General features: G+C 36.2%; 1 protein-coding gene across 1 annotated transcript in view; it reads left to right on the top strand.

Moving 5' to 3' along the window:
* Window positions 1-13,876: 13,876 nt before the first annotated feature.
* Window positions 13,877-18,497, top strand: part of LOC102555617 (uncharacterized) — a 60,648-nt gene continuing 56,027 nt past the window's right edge. Inside the window, exon 1 of the mRNA XM_087601064.1 lies at window positions 13,877-14,155. Coding sequence (XP_087457190.1) covers window positions 14,128-14,155 — 28 coding nt within the window. The 5' untranslated portion in view covers window positions 13,877-14,127. The remainder of the gene's footprint in view (window positions 14,156-18,497) is intronic.

Below are 18,497 nucleotides of genomic sequence, written 5' to 3'. Positions count from 1 at the left end.
TTTTGCTTGTTTGCCTGTTTTGCCATTAATGACAATAGGAAAGCAGCTTTACTGTCCAAAGAGTACATGGTTTCTGGATATAGTAAGATCTGTCTCTGGATTTTTGTGAGACTCCAGGGTAGTATGCTGAGGACATAAGCTGCCACATTAGTTCTTGCAGTGACTAATCTAATAAGGGAATGTTAGAAAATCCCTTGTTACTGTCACAAGCTGAACCTTGAATCTTTTTCTTTGCAAGAGACACAGCCCTGCATGCTTGAGCTGAAGAATGCACACCAAAATGCTGACACCTGAATTTAATATTAGGTCACAGGCCCTCTACAAGAAGTAGGAACAAAGGAATCAGAGCATACAGTCTCTGAAAACAAACAAGAGCTGTATTTGCAGCTTTCCACTGGCACTATCTCTGGTTTGCTATGGAAGAGCTTTTCCTTCTTGTTAGCACCAATCAGTCTGGATTTGATGATATCTAGGAGCAGATCAGTCCAGGAATATAGCCAACAGTCCGACTGAACAAATCCCTTCTTGCAGACAAATTTATTTGTTCTTCTTGATTAAGCTGGATGGAGTTTGGGCATTCAAATAAGGAGTGGAATCAGATACTGACAGGAGAGAGATTTCATATCTAGGCATGGATTTCAAAGCTGGCTGTAACCTTGGAGATTTCTATCAGGGCTGCTGATTCATCTTTCAACACCTCCTCCCTGGGTTCCATGACTGAAGCAGAAAAATCAAAAGTGGATGTAAGGAAAAACTGTTTTTACCTTCTCTCTACATTGACTAAAGAAAAACCAGTCAGTGGAAATCTGGGCCTGTTCCTATTTCTGAACCGTTTTGCCTAGATTCAAGCAATTTGTCACAGATGCTCTGAATGTTGTTGTTTTGTTTTTGTTGCTTGGTTTTGTTTTGTCTTCACCGTGCTGACAGTGACTTTTAACTTGAAATTGTTTCTGCTTGCTTACTAATTGTGATGTGCCTGTATCTCCTTTCCCAATTGATTCTACTGTATGCTCTCACTAGTTCCTTTCGTAGTAACAAAATATCTACTAATGTATCCTCAAAGAAATGTTGGAATAGTAAGTGAAATATTTTCTTCCATGAGTCAGTTTGCCTGAAACACTTCAGTGTCCTCATAATTCTGCACAATATTAAGTAGAAATCAATGTTGAAAAATGAATATATGCTGTGGATATTCCCAGCAATACATAGGGTTTGTGGAACTTTTAATGTGTGGTTGTAAAGTAGCCACAGTATTTCATAAATCATATAATGTTGTAAGGTATTTACTACTCTCAGAAAATCTTAATCAAAATAATACTGTTTTGTAATTATCCAGTATACAACACAGAAAACTGATCTCTAAAGACAGAGTGCAAATACTCGAAAAGTGGAGGTCTTAAGGTATCCACAAATACAAGGACACAAAGAAAATCACTGTGTTTATTTCTGTCTTTTACACAACATAATAACAAGGGAGAGATCTTCAGTAAATGATGCATTGATTTCCCTATAGGACTCATGTCTCTTTAGAGATAACCCAGCAATTCTTATGACCTCTACATTGTGGATGAACAAACATCTCTAATGAGGGTTGATTGGTGCACTTATCACTAAGCATCACAAGATGTCATCAGGTCTCATTTTATTTTTATATACATTTTACTGATTGAAAGAAGTAATTTTCTCCTCAGGCCTGCAATCTATGGAGGTCAGGTTCTTTATCCCTTTAGCAGTGGCAGCTATGGCTTCCATTTTCTGGAATACATCTCACATCCAATAAAATTAGAGTACATAATTGTCATAAAATTTCTGTGAATATGATATCAGTGTATATTAAGAATATCTATTATATGTTTCTGTGTTTAGAGCTAGAATTACTGAGGATTTCATTTCTCATTAATCTTTCCTTTAATCACTTGAATATAGTCAGTAATCACGGAGACTCTATTTGGGAATCATATTTTTACGGCTTAATAATATAAATAAGTAGTTCCTCCAGTACTAGGACCTTACCATCAAGTTGTGATTTAATCAAAACTTTGAAAATGATCTGTGATGTTTGAATGGGGTAATGCAGACTCCATTTGACCAGTGACTTAACAAAATAACCCAATAGTAGTATTGTAGAATTTATAGTATCATTATAATTTTGGAAAACATTTCTTTAAATATATTGTGATTCAAAACACACACGTGTGTGTATGTGTGTGTGTGTGTGTATGTGTTTGTGTGTGTGTGTGTCTGTGAAAAATATATTTGATTTCTTTGAGAATTTCTGAAATGAGTACTGTGATTATATTATTTCCAGTTTTCTTCTACTGACTCCAATACATATGACATCTGCTCCATCTGTCTCTAATTAAAAAAAATACTGATAGATAATGCATTATGTATGCATATGAAGATTTACATAACTACTCCATGCTGTGCAAATTAGGTTTTTATAACATGCATGTGTTTAGGGCTTACCTCTTAGTATTGAAGAGCCTATCAGATAGATGGCTTTTCTCTGAAAAGTACTGATTTTCCCTTGCCATTATTTGGCTGTAGCTTATCAGGGAGAATGAGGTCTTGAGAAATATTCCTATCATTTGCATGAAAATTTCTGATGTCATTGTGTTACTTTAATAAGTTTTTCATGTTGCTAAAATTGTATGGCTGCAACCAATATATCATGTATAAAAGAACATTCCCTCACAGCAGATATCCTGTTCCTCAGGCTCTTTTACATTGTCATTCTGGAAAGATCTCTGAGCCTTGGAGCTAAGATAAAATTTTTAAGGTCATTTTTTGGTGTTGGACACACATTGTTTTCAGTTGGTATTTGCATTTTGACCAGTTATGTAATTCTGTAATTGACACTGTCTAATTCAAAGTTAAGTTTTTTTTTTGCTGAGGGTTTGAGCTAAACTTAAATGTAGATATAATGAGAAATATTTAGAACACAGACCATACTGTTTCTGGAAATTGACAGGGGTAGCTTCCACTCTAGAGACCATGACCTCTATACCCATTGGTCATTTGCTATATTTTAGGTATTAAAAATAAATTTTCTTTCTGGCCATGATGTATTTCTGCATTAGCCCCAAAAGATATCTTTGAAAAGTGAGATGTGGCTTCTTGAGGCCAATATTTTTTTGATAAGGACTAGGATTTGGCAATTGTTAGTATATTAGATCATTGGTAAAATTCTGAAGTTTACATAGAAATTCTGTCTTGCCAATAGCTGTTGAATTTTATTAACATATCATGGTGGAAAGGATAAGGCTATATACATATTTGAAAATCAAAAGCGTTCATTTTACCACCGTAATAGTGTAAGAAGTTCTCATAGAACTTACTGAAATGTTATGGGGAGCTTGACAGAAGTATGAGATGAAATATGAGAGGCTTTTGTGCTCCTTTTTGTCTATTTCTATTTTGATGACAATAGGGCAGCAGGGCAGGCACTTGCTCATTTTCTACAATGTCTGTCATTTATTCTACAATAGTAGTAACTGTAGAAACACAGGGGATACCATCAAAACTAGGAAGGGAGAAGACTAAATGGTTCCAAAGTAGTAGTGGTGTGGGTCTAGGTTCTTTCTGCAGCTCTTGTACTGTATATCTAAGAGAAAAATTAATTTATCTGTATAAATGGGACTTAGGAGTTTCACCAGTGTTGTATCTCTAGTTGTAAGTTGACTAAAACTTGGATATTCAATGGACTTGGAAAACACAGAGCCAGATTCTAGACAAGTTCCTGAAAGTAACAAAGAGAAATAAAGTTGGACGTGCCAGTTGTTTGGGGGATTGTCAATGAGTGTTCTTCATTTTGTCTCAATACTCACAGATTTCTGCACAAATCCAATGACTGCAATTAACAAATGAGATTATTAATTTTCTCTGGGATGCTAGTTTTGTTTGTTGTCCTCAAATTTTCTTTTTTTCCAGGGACTGTTGCATAAATAAGACAAACAGACAAGCATTTTTAAACTCTTTCTTTCTTTCTTTCTTTCTTTCTTTCTTTCTTTCTTTCTTTCTTTCTTTCTATTTTTACAATTCAGATATTATACCCCTCCCAGTTCACCTGAATGTTCAACATACCACACCTCTTACCGCCATCTCCAAGATCATATCCACCACACTCTCATTCCACCAAATCTCCCTATCCGTGGGTCTCTTGAGGGTTAAGTGTATTTTCTCTGACTGAGTCCAAACCTGGACTTCTGTTGTATATGTGTAACAGACAACATATCAATTTGTGTATGCTGGCTGTTTGGTGGCTCTGTGTCTGAGAGATCCTGGGGTTCCAGTTTAGTTGACATCTCTAAGGTTAGTCTTCCTATAGGGTTGCCCTCCTCCTCTTCTTCTTCTAGATTTTCCATAATTCAACCACAGGTGTCACCAGCTTCTGTCCATAGTTTGGGTCTAAATATCTGCATCTGATGCTTTCAAATGCTTGTTGGTCCTTTCAGAGGGCAATCACGATAGGTCCCTGTTTGTAAGCACAGCATAGCATCAGTAATAGTATCAGGCCTTAGGATCTCCGGCTATCTGGTTCCCAATTTGAGGTCGTCATTGGACCTCCTCCTGAGACTCTTCTCCATTTTTGTCCCTGCAATTCTTTCAGACAGGCACAATTCTGGGCCAAAGTTTTTGACTGTGGTATGTCAAACACTTCCCTCCACTTCTTGTTCTGTCTTTCTACTAGAGGTGAATTCTATAAGATTCCTCTACCCACTGTAGGGTGTTTCATCTCAGGTCCCTCCCTTTGAGACCTGAGAGTATCTCACCTCCCAGAACTCTGGTATATTCTACAGTATTCTCCTACATTATCTCCCAGGGTTGCCTGTTTCCATTCTTTCTGTTGGCTCTCAGGGCTTCAGTCCTGCTCCTCCCCACCCAATACATGATTATGTTCCTCTCTTCCACTCCCTGTTTCCTTTCCCACCAAGGTCCCTTACTCTCTTCCCCTGCTGTGATTGCTTTCTCCTCAACCCCATGTTGAGGATGCCAACATGGGGTTGAGTCATTCTCACTTAGGCTCTTTGGCTTGTTAGCCTTTTTGAGTTCTGTGGATTGTATCCTTGGTATTCTTTACATTTTTTGACAAGACAATCATTTGACTATCAATAATGTATAAGTATATGAGAGAAATCATTGCTCTCTGTTTAACCATTTGTTTAAATATTATAAAATTGAGAACACAGTCAAAAGTCATGCTTGGACAAAAGTGTTTTTAAGAATGCTGTTTTTTCACAGATAAAATGTCAATAGGTATTATTTAAGGTTACTAAATTTGAATCAATGAATTATTTTCAGTGTGAAACAGAGAGGACCACCAGGTGAAGCTACAAGCATTCAATTCTGAAGAGTCAGGAGACTCAGAAGTTGTGAAATGCTGAGGACTCTGTGAAGACTGCTCTACTGTTATGTCACTCAGGATGATATTTTTTAGTTCCATTCCTTTACCTAAGAATATCTTGAAGTCATTATTTTTATAGCTGAGTAGTACTCTATTGTGTAAATGTATCACATTTTCTGTATCCATTCCACTGTTGAAGTATATCTGGGTTTTTACAGGTTCTGTCTATTATAAATAAGGCTGCTATCAACATAGTGGGACATGAGTCCTTGTTATATGTTGCAGTGTCTTTTTGCAATATGCCCAGGAGTGGTATAGTTTGGCCCTCTGGTAGCACTATACACAATTTTCTGGGGATCGGAAATTTTTCTATAAGACTAGCCAATAGAAACTACTTGTATACAGATTATTCTTCCTCTTCAATGTTGTCACCAATATATTACACATACAATTGCCTTTATTTGATCTATTACTTACATATGAATGCATAGGTTGCAAAGAAAGTTGTACATTAAAAATGCATATTTTCTATTATATTTTACTGTATAACTGTGAGGAAAAATATTCAACATAGATGAAACAACACTCATCTATGAATAAATGTTAGAGAATATAGTCCCAGAGAGGCAGGAACTTCAAAAAGGAAGGATCTAACCTACAGAATAATAGACTGCTTAATTTGGGAGAAAATGTGATATTTTCAAAAAACATCAGACAACAGGTATCCATGTAATGCTACATAAATATTTGTCATATCACAATTTATCATTAGACTCACAGCATTTCCTCAATTGTGGTTAAACCATAATCATATAGGCCATAGTAGAAGTTGCTAATGGATGCTGTCTAAATTGGAAAAGTAGAATGAAGAACAGTAATGAAGAGAAACCACTCAGTGCACATCACTCATTATCATGGAAAGACTATTTTAGAGGAGAATAACCAAAGGACACACAGTTGAACAACTTTTTTTCTTGTTTTTCTTTTTATTGACTAGCTTATATATTAAAATTTCTAGTATTATCCTCATTTTCTTGTTTCCCCTTTCCTATCCTCCTTCCTCCTGCTTCTAGGATGATACCCCTTCTCCCCCTCACCCACTACCACCTCAAGACCCTGGCATTCCCTTACTCTGGGGAAAAGAGCCTTCACAGGAACAAGGGTTTCTCATCCTATTGATGCCAGACAATGCCATCCTCTGCTACATATAGTGCTAGATTCATGGTTCCCACCATGTCTATACTTTGGTTGGTGATTTAGTCCCCGAGAGCCCTGGGGTGTACAGTTGGTTGGTTTTGCTGTTCTTCCGATGGGATTGCAAGCACCTCAGCTACTTCAGTCTTTTCTCTAACTCTTCCTTTGCGGTCCTTGTGCTCAGTCTGATGGTTAGCTGGAAGCATCATAATTTGCATCAGTAAGGTTCTGGCAGAGCCTCTCAGGAGACATCCATATCAGGGTCCTCTCTGCAAGCACTTGTTGGCATCAGTAATAGTGACTGGGTTTGGTGGAAGCATATGGGATGGATCCGCAGGTAGGGCAGTCTCTGCATGGCCTTTCTGTCAGTCTCCGCTCCAATCATCATCATTGTCTTTCATCTCAAGAGTATTTAGTTCCACCTAAGAAGAAACAATGCATCCACATTTTTGTCTTCATTCTTCTTGAACTTCATATGGTCTGTTAATTGTATCTTGGGTATTCCAAGCTTTTGGTCTAATATCGACTTATCAGTTTGTGCATACCATGTGTGCTCCTTTGTGACTGGGTTATAATTTCCTGAAGAGTATACTGATGACTTACGCTCTAAGATCAATTGACAAATGGGAACTTATAAAATTACAAAGCTTCTATAAGGTATAGGACACTCTCAATAGGACAAAATGGCAACCAAGAGATTGGGAAAAGATCTTTACCAATCCTAAATCTCTTAGAGGGCTAATATACAATATATATGAGGAATTCAAGAAGTTAGACTCCAGAGAACCAAATAACACTATTAAAAATTGGGTACAGAGCTAAATAAAAATTATCAACTGAGTAATATTGAATGTCCAGGCAGCACCTAAAGAAATGCCCAACATCCGTAGTCATTAGGGAAATGCAAATCAAAACTAATCTGAGATTCCACATCACACCTGTCAGAATGGCTAAGATCAAAACCTCAAGAGAGAGCAAATGCTGGTGAAGATGTGGAGAAAGAGGAAAACTCTTCCATTGTTAGTCAGATTGCAAGCTGGTACAACCACTCTTAAAATCAGTTTGGAGGTTCCTCAGAAAATTGGACATTTTACTACCTAAGGATCCAGCTAAACCACTTCTTGGCATATACCCAAATGATGCTCCAACATACAACAAAGACCCATGTTCCACTATATTCATGGTAGCCATATTTATAAGATCCAGAAGCTAGAAAGAACCCAGATGCCCTTCAACAGAGGAATAGATATAAAAATTGTGGTACATCTACACAATGGAATAAAACTCTGTCAAAAACAATGACTTCATGAAATCCATAGGCAAATGGATAGGTCTAGAAAATAACATCTTGAGTGAGATAACCCAATCTCACACACACACGCACATGCACACACGCACATGCACACACACACACACACACACACACACACACACACACACACAAACCAAACATGGTATGCACGAACTGATAAATAGATATTTACCCAAAAGCTCAAATTACCTAAGTTACAATACACAGACCACATGAAGCTCAAGAAGAATGACCAACGTGTATATGTTTCAGTTCTTCTTAGAAGGGGGAACATAAATATTCCTAGGAGGATATATGGAGACAAAGTTTGAAGCACAGTCTGAAGGAATGGCCATTAGGAGCCTGCCCCACCTGGGGATCCAGCATATATATATATATATATATATATATATATATATATATATATATATATATATATATATATCTCCACCAAAACTAGACAAAATTGATTAAGTCAAGAAGAGAATGTTGACAGGAGCCTGATATGGGCATTACTGAGAGGTTCAGCCAAATCATGACAAATACAGAGGCAAATGCTCGCAGCAAGCCATTGAACTGAGAACCAGGTTCCGTTAGGTGGAATTAGAGAAAGGAATGAAAGAGCTAAAAGGGCTTGCAATTCCTTACGAACAACAAGGCCAACCAACCAGAGCTCCTAGGTACTAAACCAGTACCCAAAGTCTACACATGGACAGACCCATGGCTTTAGCTGCATACATAGCAGAGGATGGCCTTGTTGGGCAACAATGGGAGAAGAAGCCTTTACTCCTGTCAAGGGCAGAATATCACCCCCCAACTGTAGGGGAATGTCAAGGCAGTTAGCAGAAGGAGGTTGGGGCACTTGGCAAGGGGGTTGGGGTAGGGGGTTTATGGATGGAAAATCAGGAAAGGGAATATCATTTGAAATTTAAATAAAAATATCCAATAAAAATAAATAAAAAGGAAAAAAGAGTTAAAATGCATGAAAGATAAAAATATATGCTAGCTGAGGTCCTAACACTTTGAATTGTGAATTGCTGTGGTAGGATACAGTATCTCCCTAATAATTTTTGTCACAAAAATCCTATATTAGAAATTTCTCAACTTGTGGATTGTGACCTTTTTGGAGCCAAAGGACGCTTTCACACAAGTTTCCTAACTCCATTACAAAGCACAGATAATAACATTACAATTCACTACAATAGCAAATTATAGTTATGACATACCATCAAAATTAAATGTATTTTTGGGAGTCACCATCACAAAAGAAACTATATTAAAATGTTTCAGCATTAAGTAGGTGGAGAAACTCTTTGCTAGATCATCTCTGTATGTATCCACATTTGACTACATAAATATAAGTATCTTGCAAGTCATAAATCAAAGTCAAGTAAACTACATTTGCATTTTTTAACCTTTACTGGTGAATTAATTGGTGCAGTTAAAATGAACATTCAAAACAAGAGAATGGGATCAGCATTCACTCCCTTGTATGCCACACCAAGACTCCTTAGTGTTATTTAGTCCCAAAGTAGGTTTAGCAGCACTACTGGGGACAGACCAAAACATTTTTGAAGATCAGACGCATCAACTACTGTTACAACAGAAGACATGTGATATGTATGAACATGTACCTAAGACTGTATAAGACAATTTTAATATAAAGAGACAGAGTCATATAATTTATGATTCACCAATTTATTTTGAAGGTTTATTTTATATTTTCAAGGATAGATGGAAGAAAGACATTTTCTCCAAATCTTTACAAGTTTTTACTCCTTCATTTGTATCCAAGTAATCTTGCCTCTCCCTCTTACTTCTCAGTGGATATTTGGTCTTTACAAAATTACCTGGTCATATGTAGAGTTTTTTTTTTAATTTTAGTAGAATTCTAAATTTTTAGTGTCCAGCCTAAAACAAATGTGAACTTGATTCAAAACAATTAATCAAAATCAAGCAAACAAACAAAAAAAAAAAACAAACAAATACAAAATACATACAAAACCCTTAACTTTGACTGTTGTTTGTCAATTACTCCTGAATATAAGGGCTGGCTAGGACTGTCTTTGTAGGTATCATATCACATTTTTGATGATTATTCCTCTCCCTGAACTCTTCTCAGATTCTCCCAACTTCCTCACTACAAAATTCTAGTGCTATGTATAGGAAAGACTTTTTGTCCAACTTTGGGGGAAATATTTTAACAAACTCTTTGCTATTTTAGGGGTTTATCTGTAGAGACTGAGAAATGGTTTTGAGACTGCTTTAAACTTGAAGAAATTTTTGATCATTTGAAAGTTTCTACTCCATACTACATGATTTTACAGATCAAAAAACTTGGCTCTAGTATACTCCTGGAAAACATGGAGTCTTTATTGATGATTATGGCTCAGGAACAAGATTTGTGTGAGCATTCTGCTCTCATGAGAAGCACGAGAACAATAAATATTGGTACTTAGAATCTTTCCTAGACTCAATTAATTTGTGTAAGGATTGAATAAATGTTACTGGAATAAACTAGTTGGTGTTAGTCTTTTCCAAGAAGTCTGAACTACTATAGTCTTTCAGAAAAACATCTTGACAAGCTTATTTCTCTATTGCATCACTTGTGAACAAAATCATTTAATAAACACCTTTGCAGAATGATGTCATACAGGTGAGGCAGATACAAGAGAGAATGTAGCCTGTCATTGGATGAGAAGGAAGAATAGGCAGCAGAAATGTTTGAAGGACGAGGAGGAGTCTAGAATGGAAAGGAGGAGAGAGAAAAGGCAGAGTAGCCATGAACATGGAGCCTGACGTTAAGATTCCACTCTGTGTATTTAGAGGTTGTTGTGAATATTATTAAGGGATGGATGTGTAAGGGGATTTGTATGTTAGGTGGGCAATTATATCTTATCAATTGGATCAGAGGTTATTGCGTGTGTGCTCTTTCTTGTGGCAATTTGACTTTGGAAGTGTGTATGGCACCAGAGAAACTGGGCCACCACTTGGCCACCATAGAATTGGGATGTGTGCTTCTGGCAAGATATGTAACAGATATCTTGGGGCACTACCATGCTGGACCTAGTGGTGGATAAAAGACAGCTTTTTATTTTTTATAATTTTCCAACAACACCACTACATATTATTTTTTCTCAAAAATACACCAAAAGAAAAAAGAAACCAAAACATGCAAATAATTAATATTATAGTTGGCCAAATAGGTTATATTGAAATAAAGATCTGTACATGAGAGAGGGCTGCCATATGTGGCCTAAGAGAGAGGAGGGTGTACCATATCTTGCATAGACTTGATGCACCAAGGTAGAGGGAAAGGGGTAGGGAGGCAAAGGGGAGAGGGAGGAGGGGAGGAACTCTGATAAAGGGCCTTGGATGGTACAATATTTGGAATAAAAATAAGTCACTAAAACAACTAAATAATTTCAAATATATACAGGGGGAAAGGGAGGGGGAAGGGAGGAGGAGGGGGAGAGGAAGAGGGAGAGGGAGAAAGAAACAAGTGGGGAGTCATGTATCCTCTGTGGTTAATATTTCCATATCTCTGAGTTCAAATTAACATTTGACTTTGTGGAGTGTGGCAGCAGAGAAACTGGGCCAGCGCTGGACCAGCACTGGGATACCACCTAATTGAGATGTGTGCTTCTGGCAAGATATGTAACAGATATCTTGGGGCACTCCAGTGCTGGACCTAGAGGGGGATAAAAGACAGCTTTTTTAGTAATCCTAGTTCTCTTGGTGTCCTCCATTCTTTTGTCTTTGAGATTCTTTCTGCCTCCTTTTCCATGAAGGTCTCTGAGATCTGAGTGGAGGGAATTGATTGAGACATCCCATTTAGAGCAGCATTTTCTAAGTCTCTCTCTCACTCTCTCTCTCTCTCTCTCTCTCTCTCTCTCTCTCTCTCCCTCTCTCTCTCTCTCTCTCCCTCCCTCCCTCCCTCCCTCCTTTCTCTGCTTAATATTTGATTGTGGATCTCTGAATTTTTTCTAATATCCTGAAAAGAAGAAGCTTCCTAATGTGCCATTGCTAAAGATAACAATTACCCAACTTTGTAAAAACAGCAAGGTTGAACAGGTGCCTAAAATAAAACTTCCATAGCTACACATTAGTCTCTTTTGTGGGAAAAGTTCTTTGTAAAGTACTAAAAAAGAAATAGAAGCCCCAACTTAAAATCAAAATAATTGATCTAATATGATGACTGGTTTGCAATATATCTAGGGCAAGGGTAGGACAAATCCTGTGGAAGAAACTAACTACCAGCTGATTTGCCTTAGTGTACACTTACTCCATGAGTCAGAACCCATAATTCACATGGATTGAATGAAGAAGAGCCAGGAAATAGCACAGAGACCACGGTATTATATACTTGTAGATCTGTGCCTTACTCAGCCATCATCAGGTTGTGGAATATACATTGTGACATATTAATAAACAAATAGCAAAAAACACATAAAAGGTGGAAACCAGGGTCCAGAGAACAAAAACCAAAACAAAACATCAAGCAAACAAAAGAAAATTTGAATGAAAGAATGGACTGAAGGACATATTACTGTGGGGAATATGTTGGAAAGGTCTTGAACCATCGATACCACAATAGGATGAATTACATTGAAGAGGGTGTAAAATAATTCTTATTATTAACATGTTATTCTTTTAGCAATAATTGAATAATTATTGTATACTCTTCTTATTATTTGGGAGCATATATTACTTCAAAGTATTATTAATTCTCAGCCATGAACATTAAAAAGTCAGGACAATGCAAAATGGCAACCATGGTATAAATTTGAACCCGTTATTACAATCACCGCTTCTCAAAGGAAGGAATGTTGGCGATAAAAGAAAAGTATATTCAGTACAGGTGTATACTTTGTCAGAAGTTTGGTTCACTTATAACATTGAAGTATAAGAGAGGCTTTTGTTTTGCTTTTCTTCACATATATGTGGTCCCAGGGGGACAGGATGAATACAGTCATATCTCCTAAAGTTCCAGTCAAATTTGGAAAATCTAAAGTTGAAACAAGGATAACTTTACAGGAAGATATCAGAGTTGGGATGGAAGAAAATTGGAATAGCTGTTGGCATTTGATGAACTCGTTGCACAAGGAAAGTAATGTTTTTCAGGGAAGATTAATACCAGAGGGTACTTATGCTCCTGTAAATCTCTCAGCATTTGAGCACATGAAAACAGTGCTAAATTGCCTGAGTGTGTATTAAAAAATGTTGGAATTATGTGTCTATGGATTATTCCTAATGGATATTGTGCACGGCACTAATGCATTGTATGAAATGGTTGTATTTTTAACACATTATATTATATATGAGTATTAGGTTTACAAAATGATGACATGTTAATAACAATTCTGTAAGTGCTCATATAGACTCCATATAGATGTATACAATGTACTTCACTGCAGAAAAATCATACAGGTATACAAACAAAAAAGAAATGATTGTACTATTCCTAGATTTTGTATATTTCTCTTCTAAAATAAACTCCTCTTACTATGTCTTTAACATTATGTTAATTTAAGACAAAATGTACTATGTGATAAATAGCTTCATGAAATTCGACACAGGTATGCATTTAGATAATTCAACTGCTTTGTTTGTAAGTTGTAATGTATCTAAATATAAAAATTAGTGTGATTAATTTCCAAATACAAATAACTCCTCAAGTCATTAACACAGGAAGATTACAAATACTTAGCACAGGAGTGCACTTGACCGTTCATGATTACAAATAGAAGTCCCTAGACACAAATGGAGGCAATATTATGCATGCAATTAGCGAGAAACAGGCTCAAAGTCACAGACATTACTGGACAGTTTTCTCTATTTTAATTGGAGTCAGAAACCAAAGAATAATTACATAATATTTTGGTCTTTCTCCTTCTATTTCATCTTTATTTTTATTCCAGATGAAACATTCATGGAGGAGGGAAGAGATGGAAGAGCTTTGATGGAGAAATCTCCATGGTAACACAGACTTTTGCTATCTTTATCATTTTTGCAATATCTCTCCTGATTGGTCCCAATTCTTTTCCCTATTTTCCTACATCTATGCATGCAGTCTGAGTCAACCACAGCTAAAGAAACCTATTCACCTAAAAAATTTCCAGTAATGCAAATGGCTGATATCTAGCTCTCAAATAGTACCAGGCACTTGTCAGAGGTTGAATGAAAGCTGCTTCTAGGAGAACAAGGAATGCTCTGGAATCCTGCAGATAAAAATGAAAACAGAAAATGATCATGGTCAGGTAACTCGCTGTGATTCTTCACATTCCGGCTCTGAATGAAACTGCTCCAGCTTGCTGTGCAAGGTATTTGTTATTGATTCTGGACATTGCTTTATTTTTAAGATCTATCATTCAGGACTCGAACTTCGGCTTCATATTCAAGGATGGTGTATTACATCAGCCTTCACTATCTGACAGTGACAGGAAATTCGTTGCTTCTTAGTCTACTTTGGGGGACCAGATCTCTAAAGGATTTTTATATCAGAACAATAGCTCTCAGTTGGCACCATGAGACATTCTGGAATATTTTCAGACATCATATTACCTAATATGCCACTGCCATCTGAGAGGACTAAATCCCAAACACTGAAATTCTCCTTTGTTATCTTCTTGGTACCATCAAAAGTCTCAGATGTTTTACATTACATTTCAATCCAAATTCTAACATTAGGTTTAATTTGTTATGGCTAGGAACGAATATATTTCTATGGCCATTTTTACATATCTGCATACTTTATTTTTTAAGGAGAGTCAAAGCACAGAGTTTGCATATACTCCAATGAAAATGGTTAATATGCCAATATTTTTCTTTTTTGAATATAAATTTTCAATTACTAAGGTGTACAGCCACAACCTACTTTCCATAAGTCATAGTATGTTAGTTAAGTTATATTGCTGTCTGTTTTAATTAATATTTAGTATCATTGAGCATTTTTTCAATTGTGTTTGTTACATATTATTCACAGGCTTTTGTTTGTTTGGTAGTAATTTTATAATTCAAAGTTTCTGTTCTTGTGCATAATCTAAGAGCATCAATTGCAATTTAAGTTAAGTTAAGCAATTAAGTTCATCTAAATATACGTGGAAGTATCAATTTATGATAATAAATTGAATCTTTAATGCTCTATTATGTCTAGCTAATATTTTTATTGTTACCCTATCAGTTTTGAAAATCCAAACATTTATTTAAAACAGAAAATATTTTTTCAAATCTTTGTCAAATTTATCATCTCTATTGATCTGGTAACTATATAGTTAACTATATCATTGTTGCTCAGGGATTTGTTTTTTTGTTCTGTCCACCATCTGTATTCTTTTTGCTTCTATGTATCTAACATAGTGTTAAGCATTGAGGAGTTAAGAGATTTTGGGGCTCATTCAAGGGAAATAAATGTGCATTAGAATAACCAAGCATCGATAATTTGTTGAAAATAGTTAAAGACAGGTTGCAGTAGTATTTTTGGAAAATTTATTTTATATTGCACAAGTGATGCCTAACACAGTAACTGGGATAGATTACAATAAATAGCACTTGCCTGTTACTATAGAATGTACACACATAGAAAAGCAGAAAATTGGTGAGACCCTAATCTTTTAAGTGTGAATTGTAGTGATAGAAATTGGTGGTCTTCATAGTAATTTTGGCCTCAGATTCTTTGATGGACGAATTCGAAGTCAATAAAATCTATTATCAAATTTTTTTATTACATTCCAGCATTTAATGAAAAGGAAGGCTCATTTTCTCAGGATGGTACAATTTTTGGATGTGAGACTTTGGATATATAAATTTAGGACTAGTCAAAATATATTCTCCTTGAAAGATAGTTCATATAAACCCTATAGGTACCACTGAGGATGAGAGGGACTGGTAATATCAAATCCTAATCACTTGTGAATCTTTCAGGTTTCATGGAAACAAGTGCCAGTTAGTATGTATCTGCCAACAAGTTCAATAAAAATATGAGAGTTTTACATAGAACCAAAATCTATATTGAAATAAATACCTACTTTGGTGGAGGCAAGAATCTATCTGGTTTTTAAGGGTCCAATACACGTGAAAAAAGAAAACAAGGTGTCCAATAAAGAAACATCTGGTACTGCTTGGATAAATGTAGTAACAGGTAAATCCCCTACATTTGTCTTTATTCTCAAACACTATTATTATTTTCCATATATATTAATTCAAGTTTTTTTAATTGTCATTATTTGCTTCAACATTGCTTTGTACTCAGATAAAAATTATCCAACAGATTTTCAATATGGCATTTCTAGAGACAGCACTATGACAACAGTGCTTCATGGTTAAGGAAAACCACTGTAGTGAGAAGATTTTGAATTACTAATGTACTATATACCATCTAAAGCTCGGAGACTCTTGAAAAAAGAGGGATCCGGAAAAAAAGAGAGATTGTACAATAAATAAAGATGCTGTTTACTCCTATATTTTAGCAAAAACAGCAGTCATTTTGGGCCATCGTCTATGCCACCAGATAAATAGATATCCTAGCTTGTCTTGCAGTTTGTTTAATCCACTTATTAAATGACAGGGAAAGACAGTAGACCCTCACTCTAGTATCCACATTCTCAGATAATTTATTGTAGGAAAGGCTACACTTAATTGAATGTAGCCTTGAAAGAGGTTGAAAATACACGCCAAGGAAGAGTATGGGAGATTGGCTCTGTCAGGTAATCTATATAAAGTGTCATCATCCTTAGTGATATTCTAAGCAGTCTTTTCTGAGGACGCACACAGCCCAGAATATAACCAAACAAAAATACTCTGTATGTTTTCCCAATAAACTCACTAGTTTCCTAGGGAAAAGCTTGCTAAATTTCTATATTGACTTGTTCTTTTAATGTTAGATGAGGGTAGGAGGCATTGACATTGCTTCTCCCTCTACTTGGTGGAAATTAATTTTTAAATTATTCTTTATTTTTAAGATTATAGTTCAGTTTTATTTACCTTTCCCTCCTTTTCTCTCCATCCTACCATTTTAATATTTTTACTCCTTTTCAAATACATTGCTAGTTTTCATTTGACTTTTGTTAAATGCATATTATCTGTATGTATATAAATGTGTGTCTTTTTCTTTTTTTTGGTTATAGTTTTTTTTTCTTTTCTTATTGTCTTTTTAACATTACACATGTTATCCCCTTTCCCGGGTTTCCCTCCAGAAACCCCCTATCCCATCTGTCCTCCCACTGCTTCTGTGAGGATGCTCCCACACCCAAACATCAATTCCTTCCCAACTCCCTATCCTGGCACCCTACTCTGAGTCATCTAGCCTTCACAGGACCAAGGGTTTCTCCTCCAGTTGATGCTCAACCAGACCATCCTCTGCTCCATATGCAATGGTTGGAGCAATGGTTCTCTCCATGTGTGCTTTTGGTTGATTGTTTAGTCCCTGGGAGCTCTGGTGTGTCTGGTTGGTTGATATTGTTGTTATGTCTGTGAGGTCACAAACCCCTTCACCTTCTTCAGTACTTTCTCTAACTTCTCCACTGTGGAACCTATTCTCAGTCCAATAGTTGGCTACAAGCATCCACCTATGTATTTGTCAGACTCTGGCCGAGCCTCTCAGGAAACAGCGGTATCAGTCTCTTCTTAGCATGTACTTCATGGAATCTGTAATTAGGTCTCATTTCATTTACTGTATATGGGATGGATGACCAGGTGGGGTTGTCTCTGCCTGGTCTTTCCTTCAGTCTCTGCTCCAAACTTTGTCTCTGTCTTTCCTCCAGAGAGTATTTTGTTCCCCCTTCTAAAGACTGAAGCATGCACATTTTGGTCTTCCTTTTTTCTTGAACTCCACATGACCTGTAAATAGTTTCTTGGATATTCTGAACTTTTGGGCTAATATCCACTTACCATGTGTTTTCTTCTGTGATAGGATTACCTCACTCAGGATGATATTTTCTAGTTCCTTCCATTTGCCTAGGAATTTAATGAAGTCATTATTTTTAATAGCTGAGTAGTAATCCACTGTATAAATATAGCACAATTTTTGTATCCATTCCTTTGTTGAAGGATATCTGGTTGCTTTCCAGCTTCTGGCTATATAGATAAGGGTGCTATGAACAGTGTGGAAGATGTGTACTTTTTATATGTTGGAGAATCTTTTAGGTGTATGCAAAGAGTGGTATAGCTGGGTCCTCAGTAAGTGCTATGTCCAATTTTCTGAGGAGCCATGAGACTGATTTCCAGATGGATTGTATCAGCTTGCAATCCCACCAAAATGACAGAGTATTCCTATTTCTCCACAGCCTTGAGAGCATCTGCTGTTACCTGAGTTTTTGATTTAGCCATTCTGACTGGTTTAAGGTGGTTATTTCAGGTTTGTTTTGATTTGCATTTCCTTGATGCCTAATGATGTTTAACATTTCTTTAGGTGCTTCCCTGCCATTCCTTATTCCTTGGTTTAGAATTCTTTGTTTAGCTCTGTACCTGATTTTATTAGGGTTATTTGATTCTCTGGAGTCTAACTTCTTTAATTCTTTGTATGTCTTGTATATTAGCCTTCTATCAGAAGTAGGATTTGTAACAGCCACTTTACTTTGGATAATGTTATGTAAGTATATTTTTAGGGCTAATCATTTTGTGTTAGATAACCAATATTTTCTTTTTCTATATAAAGCTATATATCTT

This window comes from Rattus norvegicus, chromosome 1, assembly GCF_021556685.1.
Source record: "Rattus norvegicus strain SHRSP/BbbUtx chromosome 1, alternate assembly SHRSP_T2T, whole genome shotgun sequence".
NCBI lineage: Eukaryota > Metazoa > Chordata > Mammalia > Rodentia > Muridae > Rattus > Rattus norvegicus.
The sequence above is the reverse complement of the archived record's forward strand: the minus strand, read 5'-3'. Positions and strand labels throughout refer to the sequence as shown.